The sequence below is a fragment of the Acanthopagrus latus genome, chromosome 22, assembly GCF_904848185.1.
Source record: "Acanthopagrus latus isolate v.2019 chromosome 22, fAcaLat1.1, whole genome shotgun sequence".
NCBI lineage: Eukaryota > Metazoa > Chordata > Actinopteri > Spariformes > Sparidae > Acanthopagrus > Acanthopagrus latus.
Window position 1 is genome coordinate 3,603,476 of NC_051060.1, and position 27,621 is coordinate 3,631,096.

Sequence of the window (27,621 nt, forward strand, 5' to 3'; positions counted from 1 at the left end):
TCTAGTGAGGGCAAGTTTTTGACATTTTGTTCACTTCGCACACTGTATCAACATTGGGGCTGGCAGAGTGTTAGAATCCGCCCACCGACTTTGATGGGCAAGTTTAACAGATAAACAGATAAATAAATACATTCATGAAGCACTGCAACACAGGACCATGAAATAATCAATTAAATAGTGAAATAATTAAAAAAAAGTGTTTTTTTTCTTTTTACATGAAATGAATTGGTATTTTAATGAATTAATGACGCACGCATGCATGTATTAAATTCCAATTTTAATTAATGACACATTTAATTAATTATTTAATGGTGTATTCATTCATTTAATTATGGCACTTTTAGTCCTCCAAAATGATAGACCCAAAACCACCTCAAGGACCTTGGAATGCATTCTCACACACACTCAGAAATAGCACTTAATTCGGTGAATTCCAAAAGGCAATAACATTTAATGCATTGGTTGCATGAGCGATATTGTGAGCAACGTTCAAGTACAGAACATGTGCTGCCTTGTACATCTTAACACAGGCAGTTAAAAAAAAAATAAATAAATAAAAAATAAAAACATGGTAAGCATCATCCTCTGAAGCATGTGGTAGTATACAATCAACACCAGATACATTGTAACATAGCTTTGCAATATAGCATGCCTTTTTTGTTCCATGTCTTGGTTTTATGCTTTGAAGTTTTTGTAGTTTTATAAACACATGTAGGCATTGCTTTTGTTGCATTCACACCTAGCCTAGAGCTTTACTTAGTAATGTGAAGCACAGGACTGATAGTGTGCGTACACAGATAGTGAGCACATTGACATTAGGCTTGGGGGCACATGTGAGAGCGAGCATCATAATATCACTGGAATACAATCAGTGACACAGTTCACATTTATTATGCGTGTGGTGTATTTCTCCTCAATGGCAGACGGTGAGTATGATGATGTATAGTACTCTGTGGGAAAAATCTCGTACGCTCAAGTCACCACCACCACCATGGTTAAAAGCACTGGCCGATGCAAAAGTGCCTTGAGATGTATTAACACCAATGGCCACCATATGCTGGCTGCAAAGGCTCTCCAACTGCATAGAACTCCATTCAAAAAGTCCTTTTTCTGCAAGAATGCATTTTTTTTTTTTTTCACATGACGTTTGGTTCTCAAGAGCTTATTTCTCCATTTCTGTTTGCGCCATCATGCTGAGCTTGAGAATCCATCAAAGAGGTATTAAGGCTTCCAGAAATGTGTGTTTCGGAGCATATTCGCTTGACTGATCTCAGCCTTTTAAGCATGTGCGCTGCAGTGGTTGCAACTTGCTTGTCCCAACTAAGGTCCGTTCAGGCGCCCTGCACTTTGTTCAGTTTGGACTGGAAAACCTTGCGCAAGCAAACTCCGAAATGTCTCTTCAGGAACTTTCAGGTGATCCATATGTTTATGTGTTTCTCCACAGACAGGATATGCTTGGGTCATGAAGGCAAGTACACAATATATATCTCACAGTAACCACAGTGCGCTTAATCTCAAATCCCCATCCATCACTTCATCAGTGTTGTCCGTGTGCAGCATTGAATACTCCATCCACTTGCATTATGGCTTTTCTTTCATTCTGTTGACATTCATTTCCATAGCTGCAGTCACAGTTCCCTCATTCTCTCAAAGTGTGAATGCATCACTTGATAGACAATATGAGCGGTGAAAATTAACACAAGCCCTGAGATGGTGTTCAGAGGTCATGGTCTAGGTAGTATTTTTGGACATTGTACTGAGACAACAGCGTAGCTCAGGGACCATGCACAGACAACATGTGGGATGCTCTGAATCGTTTTCATTTACATTTAAATGCACATTTTCAGTTTCAGTAGGCAACATGAAGACAGCAGGACAACAAACACGCAGTGTAAGTGTTACATTTAAATCAAGCGTCCCTCAAGTCTTTCTCTTCTTTTCCACAGCAGCTTCTTTGGGTGATTCTTTTGATGTTTTATTATTTCTTTTTTCTTTTGTTCTCACTCCACATCACCAAGATGGAGGTCCACTTGCATGTCCGACCACATTTCAAATACTTCCATGTTGGGCATCCATTGCATTTTTTGTTGTTGTTTTTTTTAGATTTTTCTGTTATTTTTTTTTTCTAGCTTTTATGTAGCCACCAATCTCACACCAATGTGAATCCAAACTTTTCTGCCAATATGTTGTGAAGTTGCTAGCAGGAAAGTCTGGAGAGCATTTGAAACTGTCAGCAGGAGAACTGTGACTAATAGCCTCCCTTTCTCGTTAGATGGACAGTCCAGACTTTACTTTCGTCTAGTTGTAAAAATCTGAAAATAACATCTGGGACTGCACCAACATCACTACGACAGTTTACTACAAGTCTGACAAGGCGATAAATTAAAAAAAAAAAAAAAAAAAAAATTAAAACATGTCTTTCTAGATATCCTCCAAGGCAGTCTAACATTAGAGTGGAGTATTTCTGTCACATCAGCATCAGCAGGTCAGTTAGCTTTGCTACTGAACTACTTACTGATTTGTAACCTGGAAGGGACCTATCGCCGTATCGTTGAGATAGGCTCCTAATTGCTTTTGATGCCTTACAAAAAGTGAAACTAGCTCCAACATTATTTCTCTCTGTATTTTCATTTCGCTGTATTTTCATTTTGCTGTATAACCTCAACATTACCAAGTAGGATGCAGGTCCAGAGAGAAAACCAGCAGCTACAAATTGGATGAACAGTAAACACGACATACAGAACAGGTACAATGTAATAACCTCCAAAAATAATGTTCAGACCCATGCGCACAGATTTTTCTAAAGGGCCATCACCAGGTCTGCATTTTGACTGACACCATGATATGGTTGGTTAACAGTGTCAGAGTCTTGTCTCCAAATAAGCAATCAGTTTTCAAATGTAAGTGACTGAGTGAGTGAAAAGCAGAAACCAGAAGCATGTTGCATTAATTATGAACACTCGTTTTGATGTGTAAAGGGACCGGTAGACTCCAAAATGGAGTTGTGAAGGAACAACGGACACACATGCTGATCTTCCAATACCACACTGGGTGTCCGCTCGGGATGCAAATTAGTAAGTAAGTAATTTTTTTGACAAAAGGCTGCATTTGTTAAATATGTTGGACATTATTCCACTAGAAAAAAAAATGTCACCACCAACTTGATCCATGTTTGATGCAAAAACAGAGTAGGCTACATTGAGAGTTAAAAGAACAAATAAATTAAACATGAAGTTACTTGAATGATTAAAAACCAAATCACGCAAAATAATGACTTTTGTCTGTCCCAAACAAAATCCAGCCCATGCTGAGGCTACTAAATGGCTAAAATGTAATAATATCAGCTTGCATAGAATTTGCGTTGTATTTTCAAAATTACAAATTACTTGTACTCCAATTAAATACATTTTCTCATACAAGTATTTTGTAATTCATTTGGATGTATCTGAAAAGCAAGTATCTGTAATCCTTCACTGTAAGATACTTCTTGATACATGTATGCCCATCTCTGATTGTCGTTTAATACGTTTTTTTTTAATTGGTTAAATTCTTAATGGTGATTAACCATTAGTCATTAACATCCCTAGTGTCTGCAGAGGTGGATGCGTCCATAAACGTTTGTTGGCATGTACGGTTGTGCGTAAAATTTGGCCAAGCAGATGGACAAAGTACGTTTCGTGCATCAAAACAGATGTCACACCGATGCAAATTGGTGATGGAGTCACTCAAACAAAGAGCCCATCTTGTGTATCAGGGATCTGTGCAGGATGTGCAAAGAATACAAAACTGATCCCGTATGAGCCCCGTGCAGTAGTGTTCATTGTTGCTGGTTAACATAAATATATGCTACCAAGAAAGAGGAGGTATTCAATGAACACTACATATCTAGTTTAGTTTGGAATTGGTAAAACTGAATATTGAGGGAAAACATTTGCTTTCCCCAACATCCCTCATGGAGATTGTGTACCTGGATCTCAGCAATTACTTTAGTTGAGTACATCGTATCATGTCTGAGGGAAATAGTGGCCAAAGCTGCCAAACATAACTATGCTGTTAATCTTTTAGCTGACAACTTTTTTTTTAAAATATGAACACCATTTGGTATAGTACAATTGCAGAAACCCTACCAGGTCATGCATCCATAAAACACAATGTGTGTCAGTCAGATCCATAGGCACAGTGAATATGTGAAAATTACAGTATATACCACAACGAGACAGGTGTTGTCCCTGCTTAAGCACACATAGGAATTAAAGAAAAGTAAGGCACTAATGGTGCTATTTAAAACCTCTTTTGAAGAACACTGTCTATGGGTCCATCTGCATATCCAGCTCCTTTGTCTCAAGTATTTTCTCACTCTCATTCTCTTTAGTCTGCTCTGGAATAAACCCATTCTGTGGCTTGCAAACCTCAACAAACAGTGGGAAATCAGACAAGCTAGTGTTGCACTCCTTGTCTTCATTGTCATCCTCTCCTCCCTCCTTCCTTTTCACTTCTTCTGCAGTGGGTATGCAGTAGTCGAAGGTGGGCGTGCTACAGCCGTAGGCTTCACTGTGAGGCCTTCGAGCCTCAGCTGGGATGTTTTTCTTCAGGTCTCGGTTCCTGTTTCGCTTAGCCAGCTTGGTGACAGAGCCCAGGCGGTTGAAGATGTTGTCCTCGGATGTGGTCTGGTGGTTGGAGCGTCGCTCACACTGCTCGGCCCCACGAAGCCGAAGGTTATTCAGCTTGGTGTCGATGCTCTCCTGTGAGGAGGTCTTATAGCTGTTGGTGTCCAGGCTGTTGAAGATGGCGCGGCGCTCTGGGGAGAGCATATCAAGGGACACGGCACGCTGGTCCAGGCCCAGCTGCCTCCTCTCCATGCTCCGGATGGTGGCAGCCCTCTGCAGCTTGTCGTGGACCTCAACGCTCATACGTCGACGTGTTTCCCGGAACTCTGCTCGCACATTTGCTTTCCACTCTGCTGCGTGAGCCTTGATTCCTCCAACCTTGACATTGCAAATCAGTACATCAGTTATGCATATGTTATCCCAAAAATAATTCTGCAGCAGACTAAGGTTTTTTTCTAGATAAATCAAGCAGTACATGCATGTATCAAATTGTATCAACCATGAGAGCCATTATATACATATACATATTATATTTCATCACCATTGACAAAGATTAATCTCTTCCCAGATCTGACAAGCATTATATGGTCAAGTGATTATCAGATGGTTATCACTGTCTGAAAGATTATTATTTCTGCAACAGAAAATGTGCTGTTTTTTTCTAATCTTTGCTTTTATTTCCTGCAAGTTATCAGATAATTATAGACTGATCAGCCACAACATTAAATATCAACATCACTGAATAACATTAGTTATTTTGCTACAGTGCAATGTTCTGCGAGAATCTTTGGGCCTGGCATTACAAGGTGTGCTACATGATACACAATAACTACTGGAATACAACATGATTATCAACATCTTCATCATATCAGCATTATTCATTCTTTACGAGAGCATACCTCTTCTTTTGTCTTTTTGGACAGCACCCTCAGCCAGTCACCAATCATATTCAGCACTGCAGCAAAGTAAGCCAGACCACCCAGGATCCAGAACCACACTAGAGGTCTGTACCACTTCCGGTAGTCAATCCTCCGGTCTCCCCCTGATAACAAAGCAAGATGCCAAGACATGAATGAATGACTGAATTAATGAACAGGGAGAGAGAGACATGACGGTGTTGTATGCACACGCACGCACACACACACACACACACACACACACACACACACACACACACACACACACACACACACACACGCACACACACACACACACACACACACCACATGGTTGTTTGTTGCTTGAGTTGTCATGTTTAGTTGCTGTAGCTGAATAATAGACAGGTTGATTGTTACTGATTATCAATTTTACTAATATCAATTAATTCTATTGTATTGTACAGAGCCATTTTCTGTGATTATTATTGCATGTGTTTTGTGATAACAGCTGGTTGTGATGGGCAGTGCTCAGATTTATTTCTTCTACTGATAATTACTATTAGTAATTATTAATTGCTAATAATCAAACCTGCCCTATCTTTGTAACCTAACACGTCATGTGTAGGCTGCATGCCTCGATGTTGACTTCAAATATGTGCTCTTGATTATGTGAGTGCATGTATGCCTGATGGCATTAAAACCTCACTCCAGCCAAGTACCCCAAGTTGGTAATTCTGTTTAAATGCACATTAATGTCTAACATTTCAACTGGATATTAATCAGGCATTGTATCAATAGTCAGGAGAGAGGAAAAAAAACACAGTGAAACAGTGCTGGTGTGGTTGAGCCAGAGAGACAGAGCACATAGAGGCCTATTTGCACAGAATAAGATAAGTGTGAGCAACATTAAACTGACAACTTGATGACTAATTTTGGCATATTCACAATTTATCTGCTGTGAATATTGATTCCAAGGGTGGATACTGAGCTTTGAAACAAGCATATATATGTGTGTGTGTGTGTGTGTGTGTGTGTGTGTGTGTGTGTGTGTGTGTGTGTGTGTATATATATATATATATATATATATATATATATATATATATATATATATATATACAGTATATATATATATATATATATATATATATGTATATATATATATATATAGTTTGTAGGTGTACAATGTATACATCATATAATGTATATAATGTATATAAATTGTAGACCTAGCCTATACTAGTCCAAATCTGGGTGCTGAAACCTGACCCGCACTGCCACAAAACACTCACCCAGACAATGTAAGCTAGTTGAGGCCTGTACAAAGTAATGATTGACCCAGTAGTACTCTGCCAGAGCTACGCCAATATCTGCCCATGACTGTTCTTTTTTAGAAATAAACAAAGCTAACAGCTACACTAACGTATAATAAATAAAACAGCCTGTAACTAAAGGGCTTTGACTGAATGATGATATGCAACACACAGAACTGGAATTTTCATTTATTCTTATTTTGACTATGAACAACAAGCTCTCACCTGCCACATAGTCACCTATTCCCACTGTTGTCAGAGTGATGACGACGAAATATGTGGAGTCCAAAGCCGTCCAGCCCTCGATGTGTTTGAAGATCACAGCTGGGATGGTGACAAACAAGATGCAGCCGGCCAAAATGAAGAGGAGCGTAGAGGCTACGCGGATTTTAGTCTGACTGATCTGGTTGTGTTTATTCTGGGAGAGAAAATTATAATCACACAAAGTGTAAGTGATAGAAGCCATAAAACCTGTCTGTTTTATCAGGGTTCAGGCTGCATTTAGGGCTTCTTGGTGTTAAAACTGAATCGAAATATCACTAGCTTTAACACATCTCAGCAATTGTGCTTTGTTCAATATTACGCAGTGTTTTGCCCTTTTATTTTAAACCAATTAAATGTGTCAACTTCATATTTTCCTACAAAACTGAGTCATAGATAGGACAATGAAACTGTGACTCACCCTGAACATCTTCTCCACCTTGGCGATGCTTTTGACAAATATGGTACCTAGCTGGTCCCCAACGCCTGCCAGGAGGAACCCAAACAGTGGGATGCCAAATATTGCATACAGAATACAGAAAATCTTTCCGCCCTCTGTGCTTGGGGCAATGTTACCATACCCTGGAAGACAACAAGGAAAAAAAAAGAACCTTTACAGGACTGCATTAAGCAAGCAACAGCAGCAGATTTAGCTGCATTGTTTTAAATTCTAGAAACATACCCTGAAACTAATCTGATAATCTGTTATCGCCAATAACTCGGGGTCTGTATCACTAGTGCAAATTAAGGTTCTTGAGGTGTTAACCCTGGACCGGGACCATGGTCTCCCACTTTTATTCAAGAGTCAACCTGACTTGAAAATCAAGGCTATTGCAGCTACAACAAAATAGAATAAAAAATAATAGAACAAAATATAATAATAAAATAGAGACAAATTCCAATGTTTGTTTGTTTTTTTTCACAAACTGACCAACAAAACAGACAAGAACATATTCAGAAAACATTCCATGGCAAAAAATTCCTAGTTGCGTGGTGGAGTGAAATAAAAATCATTCTGGACAGCCAGCACCCAGTGCAACATGCAATATGTTCCCTGGACCAGCATTAACCTTATCAGTGTGAGTATTATTGAGTTACACATTACATATTACCTATGGTCGTGATGACAGTTCCGGCAAAGAAGAAGGCACTTCCGAGATCCCAGTGGCTTGAGTTGTAGGATGTGTCGCCGACAGGACTCACTCCAGCATTCACAGCCTCCACTGAATGCTGGAAAGAGGAGTACAGACAGAACAGTCAGAAAAGCTAGATGTCAGTCTTGTTTCTGAGGATAATGTCTGACAGTAGAAACATGTGGTCTGGGCAAAGCGCCATCGCAGACTTCAAAAAGGAAACGCAGCTGTGCTGAGAAAAATGTCAGCATCTCTTCAGATCATTTTAACAGAGACCAACCTCCAGGCTGAGGAGGTACAGAGGAAAATCCTTCTCCTTTCTCTGGGTTTTTCTTCTTCCAAATGCATGCTCCTTCCACAATTTCTAAAATACCTTCAGCAGAGTTACTTGGAGAATTCAGTTTGCACGGTGCAAACACAAGGTACAGCTCATGACTCAAATACTGACGCTTTGGGTTGAAAGTCGGGCTATGATCTTAAATATTGCATTTATGAACATTCTAGATATATCTTGAAATGCTACATACAGCAGTGGTCAGAAGTTTACATACACTTGTAAAGAACATGTCAGTCAGAACTGTTACCAATCATTACCACTCAGAAGAAGAGGCCGTGCTACAAAGACAATTTGATTCACACAACCACCAATATCGATTGTCCAAGTTACTGTAAAGTTATCTGAAGGTCAACTCTGCGGCTGGTCTGTAAATATAGCAACTTTAAATCAATCCATATCAATTTCAAGTATAAATGAACAACTTCCGGTTTAAGCACCGCCCATGTCTGATTTAAATCACGGCCACTCAGAGTATAGATCCAGATCACAAAAAGACCAAAACCCTCTGAAGACTTGCCTTTAGCTAAGCTTACATCAGATCAGATTCAGCTTTGTTGTCACTGTGCACAGTACAAATACAGAGACAACAAAGTGCAGTTAGCATCTAACCAGAAGAGTAAAAAGCTGTAAAGTGCAAGGTGTGTACGGTATATAGTGCAGCAAGACAGATATTACAGAATGTACAGTATATAAATAGAGCAGAGTAGGTCTAAGCACAGCATGTACAGTATATAAGTGTATCAGCAGTACTAATGGTGGGGTATTTAGGAGCACTCGCCTCCATCATGAAGTGCTTCTGGCAATCAGTCAAAGCATTCATTGCTTCCTCCTGCCCTGACCATCTGACTGATGCTGTTCATTGTTTTTACTATGATGGCTATTGATGGGGCTGTTATAACACCAGTTCTTAGCCTCCTGTTGTTGGATTGATATAGATTACAGTGACAAAGTCCATCCATGTAAAAAAAAGGTTTATGTGTCGCCAGTGGGAGATTTAACCTGATGACATTTACGACTTAAATTTACACTTTGACACAAAATACATAAACGATAAACAATGGCCATTCATATCACATAATATCCTATCTCATAACATTAAGAAGTAGCTCGCCATTCAAAACCCTGAGAGACAGCAGGTCAGGATCACAACCTCCAGGTGGCTGACTTTTTTCAACACCACATAACCGTGGAAATGTTGTGTTTTTCATCAGTGTACATCAATGGAATGATCACAATAAATTTGGTAACACAAAATGGGTTAGAGCACAAACTGATGACCGGTAATGATGCAGCAATGACTTGGAATTCGATTAATCGTTACTGGAGAACAGACAGGAAGATACAAAATGAAATTAATCATGAGGTAATAACTACTCATAAATATCTCTGAATAAACATATTGACCACTTTCTTCTTGAGCTGTTCCTGATTAAACATCAACCAGCCACTGAGCGGCATGAACTAGTGACAACTCATTACTTCTTAATGACTGAATCATTAGTTACTGTTTTTGTGTACCTTCAAGTGGAGTGAAAAAAATATTCTGAGCAGTTATCCAACAGGCTCATTAAGAATTAATTACCTAATCATTAGTTCCTACTTTTGTGTACCTTGAAGTAAAGTGAGGCATCATACTGAATAGCTACCCACTAGACTCATCAAATACTAATTGCTTTATCATTAGTTACTCTTTCCTGGGAGCAAACAATTAGGTCTTTAATAAACAACCAGAGACACTAACACTCTCAAAAAATCATTACATTCACACACTTATACATTCATATTCACAATCCAAGATATATTCTGTAGCCTTAGTGATGCTAACCCTAAAAAATAAATGTCTGCTATTGCAGACCTCACTCTAAACCCGCCACCCACTGTTTCCAGTGCAGCCCAGGGCTCCTGCTCAAATTTGGTCTGTGCTCTCAGTCAGACTCTGTCTCAATCCTCAAAACAAAAGACATCCAAATGTACTTCTTCTTCTTTAGTTCAAAATATATATGTGTAACAAAATATGCTACTGCTCATAAAATATGTGAACATCAATAGATGTCTAATGATGCCAAATCTAATGTTTTCACTAGATGTTGCACCCTGGGATTTCGTGAATATAACTCTCTTTAGAGGAGAAAGAAGATAAGGAGCTTATTTTTACATTATTAGGAAACTTTTTCCATCAATGAAAGTTCACAAGGATACAATTTAACATGATAACACAGCACAGTGCACAGCAGTCCCCTGCAGCAACCCATTTAAAATGCAAATGAGGTAAATATCTCCAACAGATTTAACCAAAGTTACAGCTGAGTTTGCTGTCCAAAAGAAATAGCAAGACTCTGCAACATGTTAGCAATTATGTATTAATACATTTCCATGTAAGAATTAAATTACTTTATAACATGCCAAGGAAGAATTAAATGACTTTATAACGTGCCAATTTAACCCCTAATCAAATCCCCCCCCTGCTGCAACAGGTAACCCAGAACTATGAAGAGTCAAGGGTTGCCTAATGATTCAGTAATCAATTATTCATCAGTCTAAATGGTAATTGGACCTGCATTTCTGAAGCATCTGGTGGGTATCTACTTATATGTTTTACTTGAAGGTACACAAAAAAGTAAATAATGATGAAGTATATTATTAAGTAAACAATCAGTTCATCCAGAGTGTTGTTGTTTGTTTGGGGGGTTATCCTCCTGGTGCTCCTGGTGCTCCAGATAAGTCACTCCAGAGCTGCATGCAGATACTGTTACTTGTTGCGGATTGTGGTAGCACAGCAGCTAACATCAGATGTTGGCATGCTAATGCAAGCTAACATCAGCAAAGTAATGGTAAAAATGTCATCAGAGGTGTTCAGGATTATAGCAGCGAGATAGAATTCTGCAGGATACAAATAATCTGTCTTTGTTTGCAGATTCAAAGACAGGACAACGTGACAGTGGCTGAAGATAGACGGAGAGTGTGAAAAGGCACAGACGGAGGAGCTGTCATGGCCAGGCGAAGGAGAGCGACTGGAGCAACAGCTGCAAGAGAGTAAGAGACACTGTAAGCCCTCCTGAAGGACCAAAACAAAGAAACATAGGTCTGTATTTATACAATTATTCTTACTTGATCTGATCAACAAGACCAACACAAGTGATATTTACAAAGCAGCGCGGGCAATACCCAAGTTTTTCAATGAAGGGACACTCAGCATCTTGGGCAAGGACAATCCCAAGCCAAAATCAACCACTTAATCCTGTTCTGATCCACCTGCCTTGATTCTTGCCAGAGTGAAAGGAAGCATCGCTGCTGACGGCAAGATTGTCAGCTTTTTTCCCCGACATGAGCCCAGATCTAACCAGATGCCACACACAGCTCACTGACCCGTTCTAGATTCATCTAAAATTGAAATACAATACGATGAATATCGGGTAGAAAAAGCAATTATTCAGTCACAACAACAATAGTATGAACTCGGCATCACAACTTAAAGGTGCTTTTTGAAAGATCTGGCTATAATTTTAGTAAAAAACATTTAAAATATGAACTAACCCTATCAACAGAGTGTGAAGAAGTAAAAGTTCTGGTGTTATGCCAAAGATGCCAATGTATTGCATTACGGAGACATCAGCTGCTGAGCAGCCAGGGACAGCCCGTTCCTGAAGTCGAGCTGGCCAGAGGGCATGGAGAAGTTCAGAAGTTTACACTCTCAGTTATTTATTCAGTCAACACAAAGATACAGAAGCTCCAGAAAAAAAATGACTTGTCTTGTCATCTCCACCAACAGCTCCCAGAAAGAAACCACGTCTGCCGCAGAGAAAAGAAAAGGAAGCTAGACAAGAGTACACATTGTCAGGGCTTTCCCATGCTGGAGACAGCTGTGGGAGTAAAAAGCTAAACTCACACTGTTTCTTTAGATTTGTAAGTGATATCTAACACCGTGAGTTTACTGAAACGCATCTTTAGTTAACTAATGACAACACCAACTGTAACAGTGTCATGTGACTGTTTTCTAGATAGGGTGACATTGCTAAAGCTTAGCTACGAGAGCTGTAATATAAACTCAGGACAAATGCTACACATGAAGTATCTAAGATAGCAGTCTTATTTTGACCAGCAGTATTCTTGCTCTGCTGTCACATTTTGGTTGCCTTTATTTATGACTGATGACTGTAAATCGTGATTGTATGGACCCAGTAGTAGACAGACTAAAAAACTGTTCAGTTCATCATATCGTAACAACTTGGCTGTATGGTTATGAGACAGATTTGATGTTGGGAGATTTTTCTATTCACATTTGAGGACAATGGGCAAAGGTTTACTGCACGTGTCTAAGCAGCTCTGGCTTCTATCCTCATGAAGAAATGACCAGGCCTGCAGAGCTGGAAGATCCTGCTGTATCAAGCACTGGACCAAGTGATAGTGACTCTGAAGATCTCAGTTCATTGTACATTGTAAACCGTGTGCCCTGTGAAACCATGTGGCTGTCTGATGAACACATCATCAGAGTGTCTGTAATTAAGATTTTACTAACCATAGGTTACATGTACAGGAGGGCTTAAAACATTCAAAACACTACAGAGATCACGCTGTTTATATCTGAGCCTGATGACATCACTGTTTACACTGTATATATCTGAGCCCAATGACATCACTGTTTACACTGTATATATCTGAGCCCGATGACATCACTGTTTACACTGTATATATCTGAGCCTGATCACATCACTGTTTACACTGTATATATCTGAGCCCGATGACATCACTGTTTACACTGTATATATCTGAGCCCAATGACATCACTGTTTACACTGTATATATCTGAGCCCGATGACATCACTGTTTACACTGTATATATCTGAGCCTGATCACATCACTGTTTACACTGTATATATCTGAGCCCGATGACATCACTGTTTACACTGTATATATCTGAGCCCGATGACATCACTGTTTACACTGTATATATCTGAGCCTGATCACATCACTGTTTACACTGTATATATCTGAGCCTGATCACATCACTGTTTACACTGTATATATCTGAGCCTGATCACATCACTGTTTACACTGTATATATCTGAGCCTGATCACATCACTGTTTACACTGTTTATATCTGAGCCTGATCACATCACTGTTCACATTGTGTATATCTGAGCCTGATCACATCACTGTTCACACTATATAATAAACACAGTCCTAACGTGCTGTAATAAAAATAAAATGTGTCTGAACTAAACTACCCTGCCACACCTCTGTCCTTTTAGGAGCAGGAATCCAGTCCAGCTACTCCGGGTCCTTTAATTGTGTGAACTATATTAAATAATTTGAATGAATATGAATTAAAAAAAAATGTATTAGTGATTTAAGTTTCTTTGGTTTTATTTCTCCAATTTAATTCATGGACTCATCTACAGATATTTTTACCCTATGTTAAGAATAAGTAATAATTGGTTGAGCATGATCCTTGAACACTTGTGAACTCACTATTCTCCAATGTTTCTAAAGAACCTGGCAGCATTGAAACTACATGGTAGTTTCAGTTAACTCCATGTTACCTCTAGAGTTGATTTAATATTTTGCGCTAAAGTTGTAAATGTTATTCCTTCATTGGTTTTCTTTTTGTCATATCATAGGGCAGTGATGTGAGATAATACAAAGACTGGGCTGACTGACGTGGGGTGGTGCTTCTACAGTAGATGTTATTTTGGTATTGTTTGATTGACATGGTGTTGCAGCTGTTGATGTAATGTATATGGGTGACTGTTGTGCAGTCAATATTGTTGTGCATTTTATGCTGAATGTTCGTATTTAGTTGACTCTGTAATAAACAGTGCCCTGTTTACGTGTCATTATGCACATTTTACTGCTTATTAATTATCAACTCTGACATCATACCTTTAAGATCATATGTGTTGAAGACCATTTACAAATAGTTTTTTCATCTGAGCCCTTATCTCCCGTCCACTTTTCAGCCCAAAGTGACGCCTTGCCTAGATGTCTTTAAATCTACAGTGTCACAAACACTACCCAAAATCAGCTTTTCTTTTCATTGTGAAATAAATGTTAATATGTGAGTAGTGTCATCAACGCTTTGTCTGACCTTCCAACAACATCTCTCAGGTGACTGCAAAAAGAAGATTCCTGAGACTTCCTCAATCCGTTGCACCATTTATTCTGTTACATAACACCGTCTGTTTGTCTGCAGAGTGTGCCTCTGCACAGCAGACTGGGCTTGGCTTAAGTGCTGGGAGAGGGCATGGCAACAAGGCAGGACTCATGAGCAGGGGTCAAACTCAGTGCCAGTCTGCCCTGCGAGTGTCCGCTCTGGCAGATGGAGTTACAGTGTAGTGAGCCATTCTCAGGGTATGGCAGCTGTGTGGCCAGCTGAAGGGCACACACAAGGACGCAACCCAGCACCTTATCCACAGAGAGCAAAACTCTGATCAACAGTTCCACTTTAGGACAGACTCATAGATTTGCCTTAAACTTCAAGCCCTGGTCGACCTTTAAACAGTATATACCACAACAGAAATGGATAAATAGCAATACTAGAATTACCACCTGGAATGTATGTATATCTGCACACTAGTCAAGGTGCTGTTCCTGAGCTGTGGTGTTGAATAATGGTCGGAGCCTCTTTTGCAAAACATTCTGTCATTTGTGTCGAGTTTTGTTATACTTATCATGTGATTTGTTGGGTAATGGCCAAAAATGTATTTTTGTGAGGTCACGGTGACCTAGACCTTTGACTTTTGATCACCACATTTGAATCAGTTCATCCGTGAGTCCAAGTGAACATTTGAAATTTCCTCATTCTTGAGTTATGCTGATTACAAGAATGGGACGCCATGAGGTCAGATTCACTGTTTGATTCATCTTATTGCTGCTGATGACATCTGCAGCGCATTTTTTGCATTTGCATTAAAGGAATGTACACAGCAACAATAAAAACACTGGTGAATTCTCTGGGCAGATAAAACACACAACATCTTAGCACTGGCAATTCAAGATCTGGTGAACACTGGAGTTCTGTTCTCCCTCAGCCTGCTCTCTGTGAGCCCATGTTGACATCAACAATCAGCTCTTAATCATAATATTTCCTCCAAGGAACAGTTGAGTGTTGCTTTTGACAGGCTTTTGTATGACAAAGTGTGAAAATTAAAGTAAAAACACAAAGTAAGGTAAGTCAGAAATAAAAGGTGGTAAATAGGACTTAATTCTTCTTTTTTGGTACTTGGATGATTTACTGGTAATGATGACTTACAGTTTCTAAAATGACATTTTTGAATTACAATTTCCCTTTAATGTTCAATCAAGGATCATAATCATCTAGTGTGGAGAAATAAGTAATAAAGGTAATTGTTATTTAGAATTAGTTACTATGTAGTGTTAGCTGTGTTTCACTGTTATACATTCAACAGCCATGCCACCATTGGCTGAAAATTAGCCTGAATACTTTGCAAAATATGGATAAAAATAATGAAAATAATCACCTGACACAAACATAAAATGACCCAACACTGTGAAACTTATTCATGGTGCCATCTACAGGGAGGTAGTGGGTTGTAGTGACTTTGAGAAAGCAATATGCCTAAGTTTGAGCTGACAACATCACTTCCTGCTTAATTTCTTATTCTGCGGTTCTGACAGGAAGAACCAGGGGGGTTAACTTTCCCTGCATTTACAAAACACTGTGTCCTGTCGACAGATAAAATCTTAAGTTCTCACAGAAAAATAGACAACCTGACCGTTTCCAAATCCAGACTTGTTTCTGCTGCTTTCGTTTCAGTTAGCAAAAAGTATTTCTTTTTTCTTTCTACTGCAAGCTGTTGTGCCACAGTCTCCTTTTTGGTTGCAATTGCCTCCAAAGATACAATGTGGGAGAGATCACATGAGGTGCTGCATGGCTCCCTCTGGCATACTAATCTTTATGATATCCTGTAATGGGTGTGCACCATTATTGAGTCTTATAGTGTGTGCAGGTTTGAGATTAGAAAGAAAAACATACGTGAAATTCTCCTTATATGCGCGATGCAACCCAGTTTCTAAATCTGTCAGGAGTTAAAACTCCTGTTGTGTGAGCCCAGTATTACTGCTGCACCAAGTCTGTCTCCCAGCAGGCTGCAGCATTCAGCTCAATCAGGGCTGAGCTGCAGTAACTGTGCGCTGCATTATCCCATCCATTATCATACAGAATTTCACTGCCGACGTCTATAAACAACTTTGTGTTATATGCTGGTTTACATGTGAATGAGAGCATTTGGACAAGAAAATTCCTGGTGTTAGCAACAAGTCAAATTAGGATGTGTTTATGAGACACATAAGTAAAAATCATCTTTTTTTTTTCAGAAGATTGAGATTTTGAGGTATTTGGCTTCCATGAAATGCCTGCTTTTGGACGGGTGAAAATAAATACAAATTAGAATGTTTCATTGTAATTTCTTTTCTGGACACTTTTTATTAAGATACACTTGTTTGGGTATTTAAACATAAAATATGTGAAAACTTGTTTTTAATGTAAGTAATCAGCTTGGAAAGATTCATTGCTAGGATCTTTTGCTAATATTTTGTACCCATTGTTTCTAATATTCTGAGCTAGAAATCTCTACCTGCTACTTCAGTAGCGTTTAAGTACATTAAAATTTAAAGTTTTATTCCTTTCTATATTCTAAAGATTACAGAAGGTTCATATATCCTTCATAGAACATTTTATGCTTAAAGACATGATGGAAATGGGCAGGTTTAATACTGGTTGACAGTATCTGATTTAGAGTGATAAGACCATATCCTAAATTCCCTATGTAGTGTATCCCCTTCATGTCAAAAAGGCCATACAGTTTGTAAAAATAATGTTTACAAACCATTTTCTCAAATTGGGTGTAAGAGATTTGGTGCCTAACATCCAAATAATGATTTTACAGGGGATGGAAGCCACATGTAAAAGCTAAACTTACTCAACAAACCCTAACTTGCACCTTTTTGCTCTTTGGATGTCAGGCCGAGATAGAAAAAAAAAAAAAAAACCCTCAAAGAAAATAAATAGCCGGCGTATTCAATTTAATGAATTATGAAACTGATGAAAAAAATGTTGTGCGAGCATGCATCGCTCTCACACATGATAGTCAGTAATCATAAAATCCATTTTAAAATCTATTTGAGTTGTGGTCTGTGAGCAAGGATAGAACTCCCTTCTTTGTTGGTATCATTGCTTACCATGTCACCGTTCACAAGTGACAAGCAAGTTACGGCAGGGGCAACAGATTCAAGCTATACCTGGTGCAAAAACTGGATTGTGAATTGTCCGTGTTAAATAAACTGAAATAAATTTATAAACTGTTCCTTCTCCACAGTAAGAAATTATGGATTATGGGAGGACTCAGTTGAGGTTTTAACGCAACATAAGTTTCCACTGACTGTGAGCAGTAACATCTGTCATCACCATAGGGTGCATGGCAACAACTTTGACCTGAAGGAAAACAAACATAAGACACGCCCAGGTTTTCATTCAGAGAGAATACTACCACCCACAGGACACCAAGGGCAGCATGCACACCACACCTGACAACTTACTCAAGGACTTTTCAACAACCTTCAACCTTTTCTCCCCCAAATGGCAAGCTTTTCATTCGTTAGCTTTGTAATCCCATGCAGAGACCGGGTAAGACAAACCCAACTGTTTCATTAATTACCAGCCAGTCTTGGCCCTCTGCGGTTTGCATTCAGAGGCTACATAAGAAGCTGTTTGATAAACTCACCTCAGCATTCAAGACTGTCACCCCCATGAATCTCACAGACTTAACACTCTTGCCTTGAAGACCACACTCTGCAACTGGATAATGGACTTCCTCACAATCACACCCCAGACAGTTTAAATTTGTGGCGCCACCTCCTCCAATCTGGTGCTCAGGATTGGAGCCTCTTAGATTTGTGTGCTGAGCCCCATCCTGTTCACACAGCATGCTTATGACTGCAATCCCTGATGTTTGTGGATGATGCCTCTAATGATTAATCTTCCAAGGTGGTGGTGGACAGATAATATTCTGCTGCTCAACATAGGCAAAATCATTTTTGAAAGATTAATTTTTGATTTTAGAAGAAAAGGGAAGCACACGCACACACGCACACACACACACACACATTTACATCGGTGGAGCTGCCAAAACCTTTTAAGCTCCTGGGGATCTGGGGGGCAGCAACTTTATTGTGCAACCCAGTGTTCTAAGCATGTAAAATAAACCAGCCTTAACCTTGATACCTTAGTGCTCGAAAACTAGGGATATCGTGATACCAATAACTCACAGTATGATATCTTCACAAGAAATAGATATGATATACTTATCGTGATAATAAAAAACAAGGATGACTTGAACAATGTCCTTTAGTAGTAATAATAATCAATGTGTAAAGCATGTTATACATATACAATCTGTCTTTGTTCTTGAGGTACTTCTGCTTTCCTTCTATAGTAAAATAAAAGTAGCTATGATTTGTCTTTGACAATCAATGACTGGACTATGTACAACTGCAGAGCAATGCAGCAGCAAGCAATAAGTAGTAATACCTCCCTCCCTCTGGTTGACCAGCAGCTGCCGCAGCCCATGAAGGTCTCTGTCATCGTAACTGACATGTTATTATTTCCTAACCAGTGGTCGTCTGGTGTTAATGGGCTTGACATTGTGTTCATCTTGCATTTGGTTTATAAAAACAATCAGCCATTGGTGGAGCTGATGCAGCAGATTGTGAGCTGCAATTGTCCCACCAGTGAACACACTGACTGGCTGCTTCAGTTGCAGTGTCTCTGGGCTTGTTATGTAGAGCAGACCAACTGGGTGGCGGTGCACTGGCAGGGCAGCCAGGTGGCAGCCTGACCTGCGACGAGCCTGGAGACACACTCCAGACTTACTACAACTCAAACACCACCAAAAACTAAGCCAACCAATCAGAGGCACAGGCAGGCTGGTCTTCTGAGAACAGGTGGGACTGATACTAACAGGAGTCTGTCTTCTTGACTCTATGATTGCGCCCTCTGCTGTTCAAACAGAGCAATACAATGAAAAGGAAAGATAATGGAATGTATTTATACTGATTTCGCTTGTTAACCTATGAACTCTTATTTTCATTAAGACACACACACACACACACACACACACACACACACACGCATACAACCTTCAAGGTCCCAGTCCCATATATTAAACTTACTTGATTATACTTAAAGAGAAACCAGTATGTATCTTTCTTTTTACTTATATGAAAACATGCAGACGTGCATTTCTAAATGAGTACAAGCCACAGTGAAAGGAAAATTCTGCTACTTTAAAATGTGATTTGATCGTTTGATGTAAAGTTATTGGCAGAATTCTACTCAGTACTTTCATGTGAATTGTTTTACTTTCCATTACTTTGAAACAGCATTTCAATCAAGTCCAGGACCAGACGTGACCACCATATTCGGTATAACCTATAATCTTCACTCTGATTTTGTCAGATACTTACAAGCCAATGCTGCCAGTAAGATCAATCAGTGATAAATATTACTTGATGTTATAACACATTTCACTGTAAGAATTACTTTATGGGGAGCAATCTGTTTTAATTCAGCGATTGTATATCTCAACATAGTGACAAGTGTTCTTTCTAAGAGTTTCATACGAGAATTACATCATAACTTCAATTAGTTTTTCTTTTCCATCCATACGAAAACATCTCAGGGGAATAACCAAAAATGCTAAAAACATCAAGGAGCTTCAAGGATGTACGGGAGCCATCCAGACATCTACACTTTGTACGTGCTAGACAGTTCAGTGTGGTGTTGGGTGGCTGGCTAAATGTGGAGTATGTGTGGAGCTTGAATGGCGTCAGATCAATATGAAGCTCAGTTTTCAGCAGACCTGAGTTCCCACTGGGGACTACATCCAGGGCTGAGGAAAGGTCTAGTATCGACCAGCAGCTGCTCTTACCTTGATGATAGCCTCCAGCTCGTCCGCAGATACACACGGGTGTTTCAGCAGGAAGGCTGCCTTCTCTGCTGTTATGGTGATCTTCTGGTTGTTTTCAAAGGGCTGCTCAAGTGCCTGGAACACCAAGCCCCCTGCCACAAGGTAGGCGACCACCACCACAAATACCGCCAACACTGTCTTCAACTTCATCATGGTGAAGGGGGCCGAGCCATCCGCCACAGCCTCCATGCTGGCCACCATGCTGGGAGGGCGGGTGGTGACGGATAGCCGCGGCAGAGCACAGCCCATCGGGTTCTGCATGGTGGCCACGCTGGCCTGCACCAGGCTAGACTGAAGCATGCCTGGCTGCACCTTCTTGGGGAGCACCAAGTTGGTCTGGACGGCCACTGAAACAAGGAACAAATGAACAGCTGTGAACTACAATATCTGCATGACACGGTCATTTGTCTTGCTGATCCATGTTCTAATGCACAACTGGCAAAAAACATGAATGATTTTTTTGTGTGAGCTCTGTGAATGTCAGTGAATACCTTAAGGTAAAAAGAGTTGAAGGGAGAAAGCAAGGTGACCACATTTCTGAACATGAAAACTGGGGACATTTCCTCAGAGGTGGTCAAAATATCACTAAAATATTCATATATGAAATAAAAAAGGAGACAAATCCAATTTGATGTATTTTGACCCTACTGTTGTACTGTAATAAACTATGGAGGTGCAGGCTGACGAGTAAAAACTGGACACTAAAGAAGATGGCAAATCTACAATGGTTCAGTTCAGAGTTTGTAACGGTCTATACATTAAACAGAGACAGACAAGCAACACCACTAAAGTGACACTGTAACAGACATATTGTCACAGGTGGATGAAACTGTCAGACACACTACGAGAACTATTCATTCTACTGTAAAATGGTCCCCGTGTTTTTTAATTAATATTACCATTTCCATTGCTACTCTGTCTCCTTCACTCCTTTTTCTATCCAGCCTTCCTGGCTTACGAAGGCATTTCATGTGGTGATGTTGAGGATTCACCTGAAACTTGCTAGCATTTTTGTTTTAGTATATCTATTTGACATGGACATAACAGTACCATTGGTGATACATTCAACCACGTACAAGCCCCAGAAGCACTGAATATATAAATATGTATATATAAAGATAGATAGATAGATAGATAGATAGATAGATAGATGTAATGTGTGTCTGCACGTGTGTATGTACATATATATGTATATGTATATATGTATACATATTTATATCAAGGCTTCGTCTTTTTTTGTCTTTAACTGGTGAAAATGGTTCATTGTGTTGCTCAAGTTTTTTTTTATTATTATCTTATATTGAGATGTAATAAACCTTTTTGAAGTGATCATAAAAATCACTCATGAAAAAAAGGTGATCAATGTTGATATTGTTTGCTAATAGGTTTGGTAATAACACAGTGCATGCTTTGAATTCCTTAGATATAGTTACATACAGTGTTCTAAACAGAGCAGATGGCACACCGAAATGATAGTCGCTCATGACAGCCAGAAGAGATGTGAGACTTGACTTGGACTGGCAAAAAAACAACTTGTGAGAATCTCTGCTTGTAGATTCATTGTGAATGAAATCATGGGACACAGATTAACAAAGTTCATTCCATACCTTGGAAATAGTATTTGGATATAAAATCCTAAGGTCTACATAACCTTTTCCAGAAAACACGACTGCATCTCACAATCTTTGTCAGCAAATAGAGTTTACAGATGTAGTTGATGAAGTCTGAGGTGAAATCGTCAAAAGAGGAATGTGAGGTGAAGCTGAAAGCTCTCTCGAATGTGGTGAATCTATAAATACTATGATTGGCTTTACCTGACTTCACTTCATGGACCTACTTCATTAAAACTGCTCAGTGTTGTTAATATTCAAACTGGAATATACATTGCTTATCATACAAAGGGCTGGATGAATACTTGATTCTGATTGGCTACAGGGTGTGTACTAACTTGATAATCGGACACCTCTGGAACTCCCTGAGTGGTTCCAGTCAAACTGTCTGTTGACTGTCCCAAATTAATGCATTATAGCCTGTGTCTAACATGAGTGGCATTGTCATGGCTGCAGACACCTTTACATTTCAAATACATTGAATTAACAAATGTGAATCTCTTATTTACCACACAAAGTGTAGTCCCTAAGTGCATCATGCTCTGAACACCACAAGGTGGCGCTTGTAACACACAGGCTGCAGCATGTAGCCTACACTCAGGGCTGTGGTAAATTATAAAGTGGATAACCTTAACTGTCCGCTGGCTGAAGTGTCCATAACAAGTAATGGGCATCTAATAAAAAGGTGAATAAACCTATTTGATTTAGAAAGGCTGGTAAACTGACTTTATGCGTATTTACCCCTACTACAGGTGCTACCTCTCCATGAGCAGCTAGGTAAGTAAGTTTGGAGCTTGTGGAGGGGCAGTCCACGATGCATACACCCAGCCTGTGCTCTCTGCCCAGAGACACAGCTGTATGCTAGCACAGTTAGCTGAAGCAGACGGTGTTTTTGCCGGGGGAAGTACAGCTGGCAACCTGCTGTACCACCACCACCGCTGGCTGTAATACAAACCAGCCACAACCAGAGACTATTTGATCTGATTTGTCCATGCTAACATCTCTTTAAGAAACTCTTTAAGGTGCATTTTATTTTAAGGTCTGGGCATAATTTAAGTTTAAAACATAAAAAGAAATGAACTAACCCTATCAACAGAGTGTGAAGGAGTAACAGATCAACCGTTATGTCCAAGATGTACTGTATTGCAGAGATATCTACTGTTAAGCAGCCAGGACGGGCCGTCCCTTTTGTAAGAAGTCCTTGTGGCCTGGTGGGCGATATGGTGAGTCACTGTAGCCTCTAGTGTGCCACAGGAGATGATGAAGAAGTCGAGCTGGCTCCAGAGGGAACTACCGCAGAGGTTTACAGCCTCAGTTATATATACAGTCAATGAAAAGATGCAGAAGCTCCAGAAAAACGACTTTTATCATCATCTCCAACAACAGTTCCTGAAAAGAAACCACGGCCGCAGCAGAGAAAAGAACTGAAGTAGAGAGAAGCTAAGCAGGAATACATTTTGTCGAGGCTTTCTAACACTGGAGACTGCTGTGGATGAATTAAAAGATGAAGTAACAACGTTTTAGACTGGCAAGTTACATCTGACCAAAAAAAAGGGCAGATGGCACTGTGATGTATTATGAGTACTGACATCATCAAAATGAACTAAGTAAATCCTGTCTGTAATATAAAAAGTAAAGATCTTACAAATTATATCTTACAACCTAAAAAAACATTCAAAAAACCATAAAGATTACACTGTATATATGTCCGAGTCTGATCACATCCCTCTTCACACTGTATATATCTGAGCCGGATCACATCACTGCTTTAGGAGCAGAAATCCAGTCCAGCCATCCCCAGTGATGAATTACCACCCTGCCCTTTATTCTCACTCGCAGCTGGTCTCATCAACAAGTACCCCCAGTGGACGTCTGTCTCTACAGATTACATCAGCTGACATATTAGACCATTATTCCATAATATATATTCCCTATACAGTGAACGTATACACATCTCATGAAGAGGAGGTTTGCACTATGTAGCTTTGTGAGTCTAAAACATCCATACTTGCTATAATATTTGTTATAGTATTTCCTTATATTTTAATTGTCAATCTTGTGTTCTATGTTTATGTTCTTGAATGTTGCAGTAATTAGCCTTCATTCATTATGCACACAAAACAAAACAAGGAGTGGCATTTTAGTGTCCACTATTACACTGATATTTGTGTATTTGTTCCCTTTGTAATAAATGTCAGTAGGCTGAAGGCTGTTTGTGTTAAAATAACTGAAATGCAACATTCCAACCTGCTGGTGCCAGCTTTAATCAAATGCAGGTTACAGTTGTTGTTTAGTGGGCCTGCTTACACAGACCTGTGTTTGTTCCACCAATAGAATGAGCTGTCCAGAATTGAGTATCAGTGTACACACCTCCAAATGGTTTACGCTTATCGTGAATGAGCCATTTATTGTGGATCAACAGAATGCAACAAATAAATCCTGGGGAATGGTGAATATGTGGGTAAATAAATACATCCGTTGTAGTAGTTCATTTTTGTCCTTACAATTTCAACAACTTGCAGCTGTGAATTTGCATAGAAACAAAAAGGGATTCGAACAAAACATTGAGAAGGGTTAAAATACTGTCCCCTATTCATCTGAAGCATAACAAATAGCTTCTTAAACGCTGCTGTGATTAGTTGTTTAGTATTTGTTCAAACAACCAACCAACCTTTTGTTGTCATTGCATTGGTAAGTTAAATGGTTTTATACTGTATAAAAAAAAAAAAAGAAATCACCCGTTCCGAATTTTTAACAGCCCCCTCAGTCACTTCATCATGGCACCAGGCCTGGTACACAATGCAATTTACTTTAAATCTTGCCTGCGTAACGAAGCTGTTAGGTTGAATGAGCTGAGTGGATCTCCTGTTGCTAAGTCGTATGTAAGGTTCTATCTGCAGGAGCAGTGAACCACGTTTCCACGACATAAGAACCTGACGGGTTTGTAAGGATCGTTTCAGCCATGAGTCAAACTCTCAGGTGTTGCCAGAGAAACAGGGCTACTGCTTGTGAACAAACAAACGCAAAAACACAGGCACATTTACGCAAATGGAAGCTCTTTGGTAAGTGACCATGTTGTATAGGGGGGATAATGCACATCGAGGTGAACCGCGTTGGATGGTTCAGGCCTTCACGTCGTCCATTTACCCCTGATAATGGACACCTCATCCATCATTTTCCATGCTGCCATCTCTCAGAACACAACGCAGGCTGTTGATTGTGGTGAAGATTCTAAAGGGAGCTGAGTGCTGCCAGTGTAACTGACAGCCAGGAGCCCAAGGTGTTTTTCTTTTTTCATCCTCTATTCACTAAATAACATTATGTAACAGTGGGATGGGAAATCGTGACCGCTGTGCTACATCTTACCGACATGGAGCACACTTCTTGAAAACAACAAGTGACTGCTTTTGATCTATGTAACTAATCAACAGCGTGCAGTCCTGCTCACATGCAGGTGAGGATGATGAACGGCGCCCATCAGTCAACACAGCACAGGTGGTGAGGGGAGGACACTCGAAATGAAAGACGGCTGTTCCATTCTTCTCTCTCTCTCTCTTTCTGTAATGTGCCAGGACTGAAACAAATCGATTGCACACTGGGGATGGAACAGCAGCATGCTGATGCTGATGCCTGTGTACGAACGTGACATGCATGCAGAATTTGGGGGGGGGGGGCATCAGTGAGGTAATGCTTCAGTCAGACCCTGTGCATCACATCAACAACAAAAGATGTTTTGCTCACTGATCACCGTGACGCCTTGAAAACATGATTTGACAAGTGGATCCAGTGTTTGTCAGGTGTCAAACACAGTGTGCTGAGAAGTGAGTGGGGACGCCACAGAGAGGAGGCGGCTGCAGTGAACTTCAGCATGCAGCACCTACAGCAGCAGCAGCAGCTATGTACTGCTCTGTGTTTCTCTGGAAACTCAGCGTTCATCTTTTATTGACGAGTCTGTTTGGAGCTGCCTGACTGATACAGTCGCAGGAGCCTGTTCTCACAGCAGGTGAAGGCTGGACTGTGCAGAGACTGCAGCATTTCACATGAAAACACTCAGTGAGTAGATGAGCAGTGGGTGGATGCAGATGGAGCAGAAACATATTGGCCCAAACACACAACAGAGCCCTCACAGCGTTAACATGAGATATTACAGGCTAATTGACTAATCTAACCTGGCGGGGGGTTCGCGCTCCCTGGTTTTCTTGGATTCTCCGTCGGAAATTTCATCTTGAATTCTCCTGGCTCCTCCGTTTGGTCGAATAAAAAGTCTAGTCTGTCGGGGTCCGTGCGGTCAGTTCCGTGGACTTTAACCGAGAGAGTATGGAGAAGGGCAGGGAGTAAAAACACATCATCCGCAGCGTGTGGCTGTGTTCGGGGAGGCTGAGGGGACGGCGGGATTCAGCTCCTGTTTTCTCCTCATCCACGGCGCTCGGGACACACGCCCGCTGCTCGCCGCATCGTCGCCTTCTGCCTCTCTGTAGTAGCGGGAGTCAACGTCGGCTCTCGTGAGTGAGTCGGGAGCTCCGCTGAACGGTCGAGCGTTTACATCGTGACGGCTTTCCTTTGTCGTTAAATTTTGCGTCGGGATGCGGCGAGTGTGCGCTGCCGGCTGTCAGGGTCCACCTCTCTCCGACGCAAAGGTGCCTCTGACGCGCAGTGGACGCGGCTGGATGCCGCGGCGCGCCGGAGAGAGCCGGGCGGCTGCGTAGACCGAAGGGGAGGGAATGGAAACGATCCCAGCGGGGGATGCTTCGGTGGAATAACATGGACTCCTGCCCGTTGTTTTTGACTCAGACACGTTTGAACCTGTGCTCCATGAAGTAGTCCCTCGTTACCAGGTATTATTGAAGCAAGGGTTCGAGTCACGTAGGGGCCAGTGGCAGCTGTTACATTAACCATGTGTGGCGGGCACTGATGCAGCACCAACTAACATTTATTCTCATCACAAATAATTAACTGTTGGCAATGTAAGGAGTGTTTATTACACTGGTGATTAACATGTTAAAAGGAGCATGTTTTCCAGAGGAACTACGCATCATGTTCTCTCTGGATGACAGTCAGCAGTCTCTGTGTGCTGTCACACCTTCTTACATTTAAATGATGTCACTGTTGTTGTGATCTACTCGTGTGTGTGTGTGTGTGTGTGTGTGTGTGTGTGTGTGTGTGTGTGTGTGTGTGTGTGTGTCAAAGTCATGGGTTTCGACCATGTAATGAAGTGAATTCAGTATTAATCTACAATATCCCAGACTCCCTCACAAACCGTTTGGTTTTATTGCACCATGAGGAGAAACTAAAGCTACAGCTGAAGTGAATTCTAAATCACTGATCCCTTCTTTCGAATTCGGCATCAAATACAATTCACCGAGGTGTGTCTCTGTGGGGGCATTGCTGTGAGAGCCTGTCTGTATGTGCTCCTTTCCTCCCAGCCGCTGTTTGAACACCATTCCAACTCATTTCACCATTTGCACCACATGTGTTAAAGAATATAACACATTGACGGTAA

The 27,621-nt window shown here is 40.5% G+C and overlaps 1 protein-coding gene across 1 annotated transcript; it reads right to left on the reverse strand.

The window, feature by feature from the left end:
- Positions 1-404: 404 nt before the first annotated feature.
- On the reverse strand, positions 405-27,084 carry kcnk10a (potassium channel, subfamily K, member 10a). Its single transcript, XM_037085434.1, has 7 exons — positions 26,291-27,084; positions 20,473-20,858; positions 8,169-8,286; positions 7,478-7,638; positions 7,021-7,213; positions 5,507-5,649; positions 405-4,985 (listed from the first exon to the last, which is right to left on the reverse strand). The coding sequence occupies exons 1-7, from the start codon at positions 26,343-26,345 to the stop codon at positions 4,308-4,310; spliced, it is 1,734 nt and encodes a 577-aa protein (XP_036941329.1). The 5' UTR covers positions 26,346-27,084; the 3' UTR covers positions 405-4,307.
- Positions 27,085-27,621: the final 537 nt, after the last annotated feature.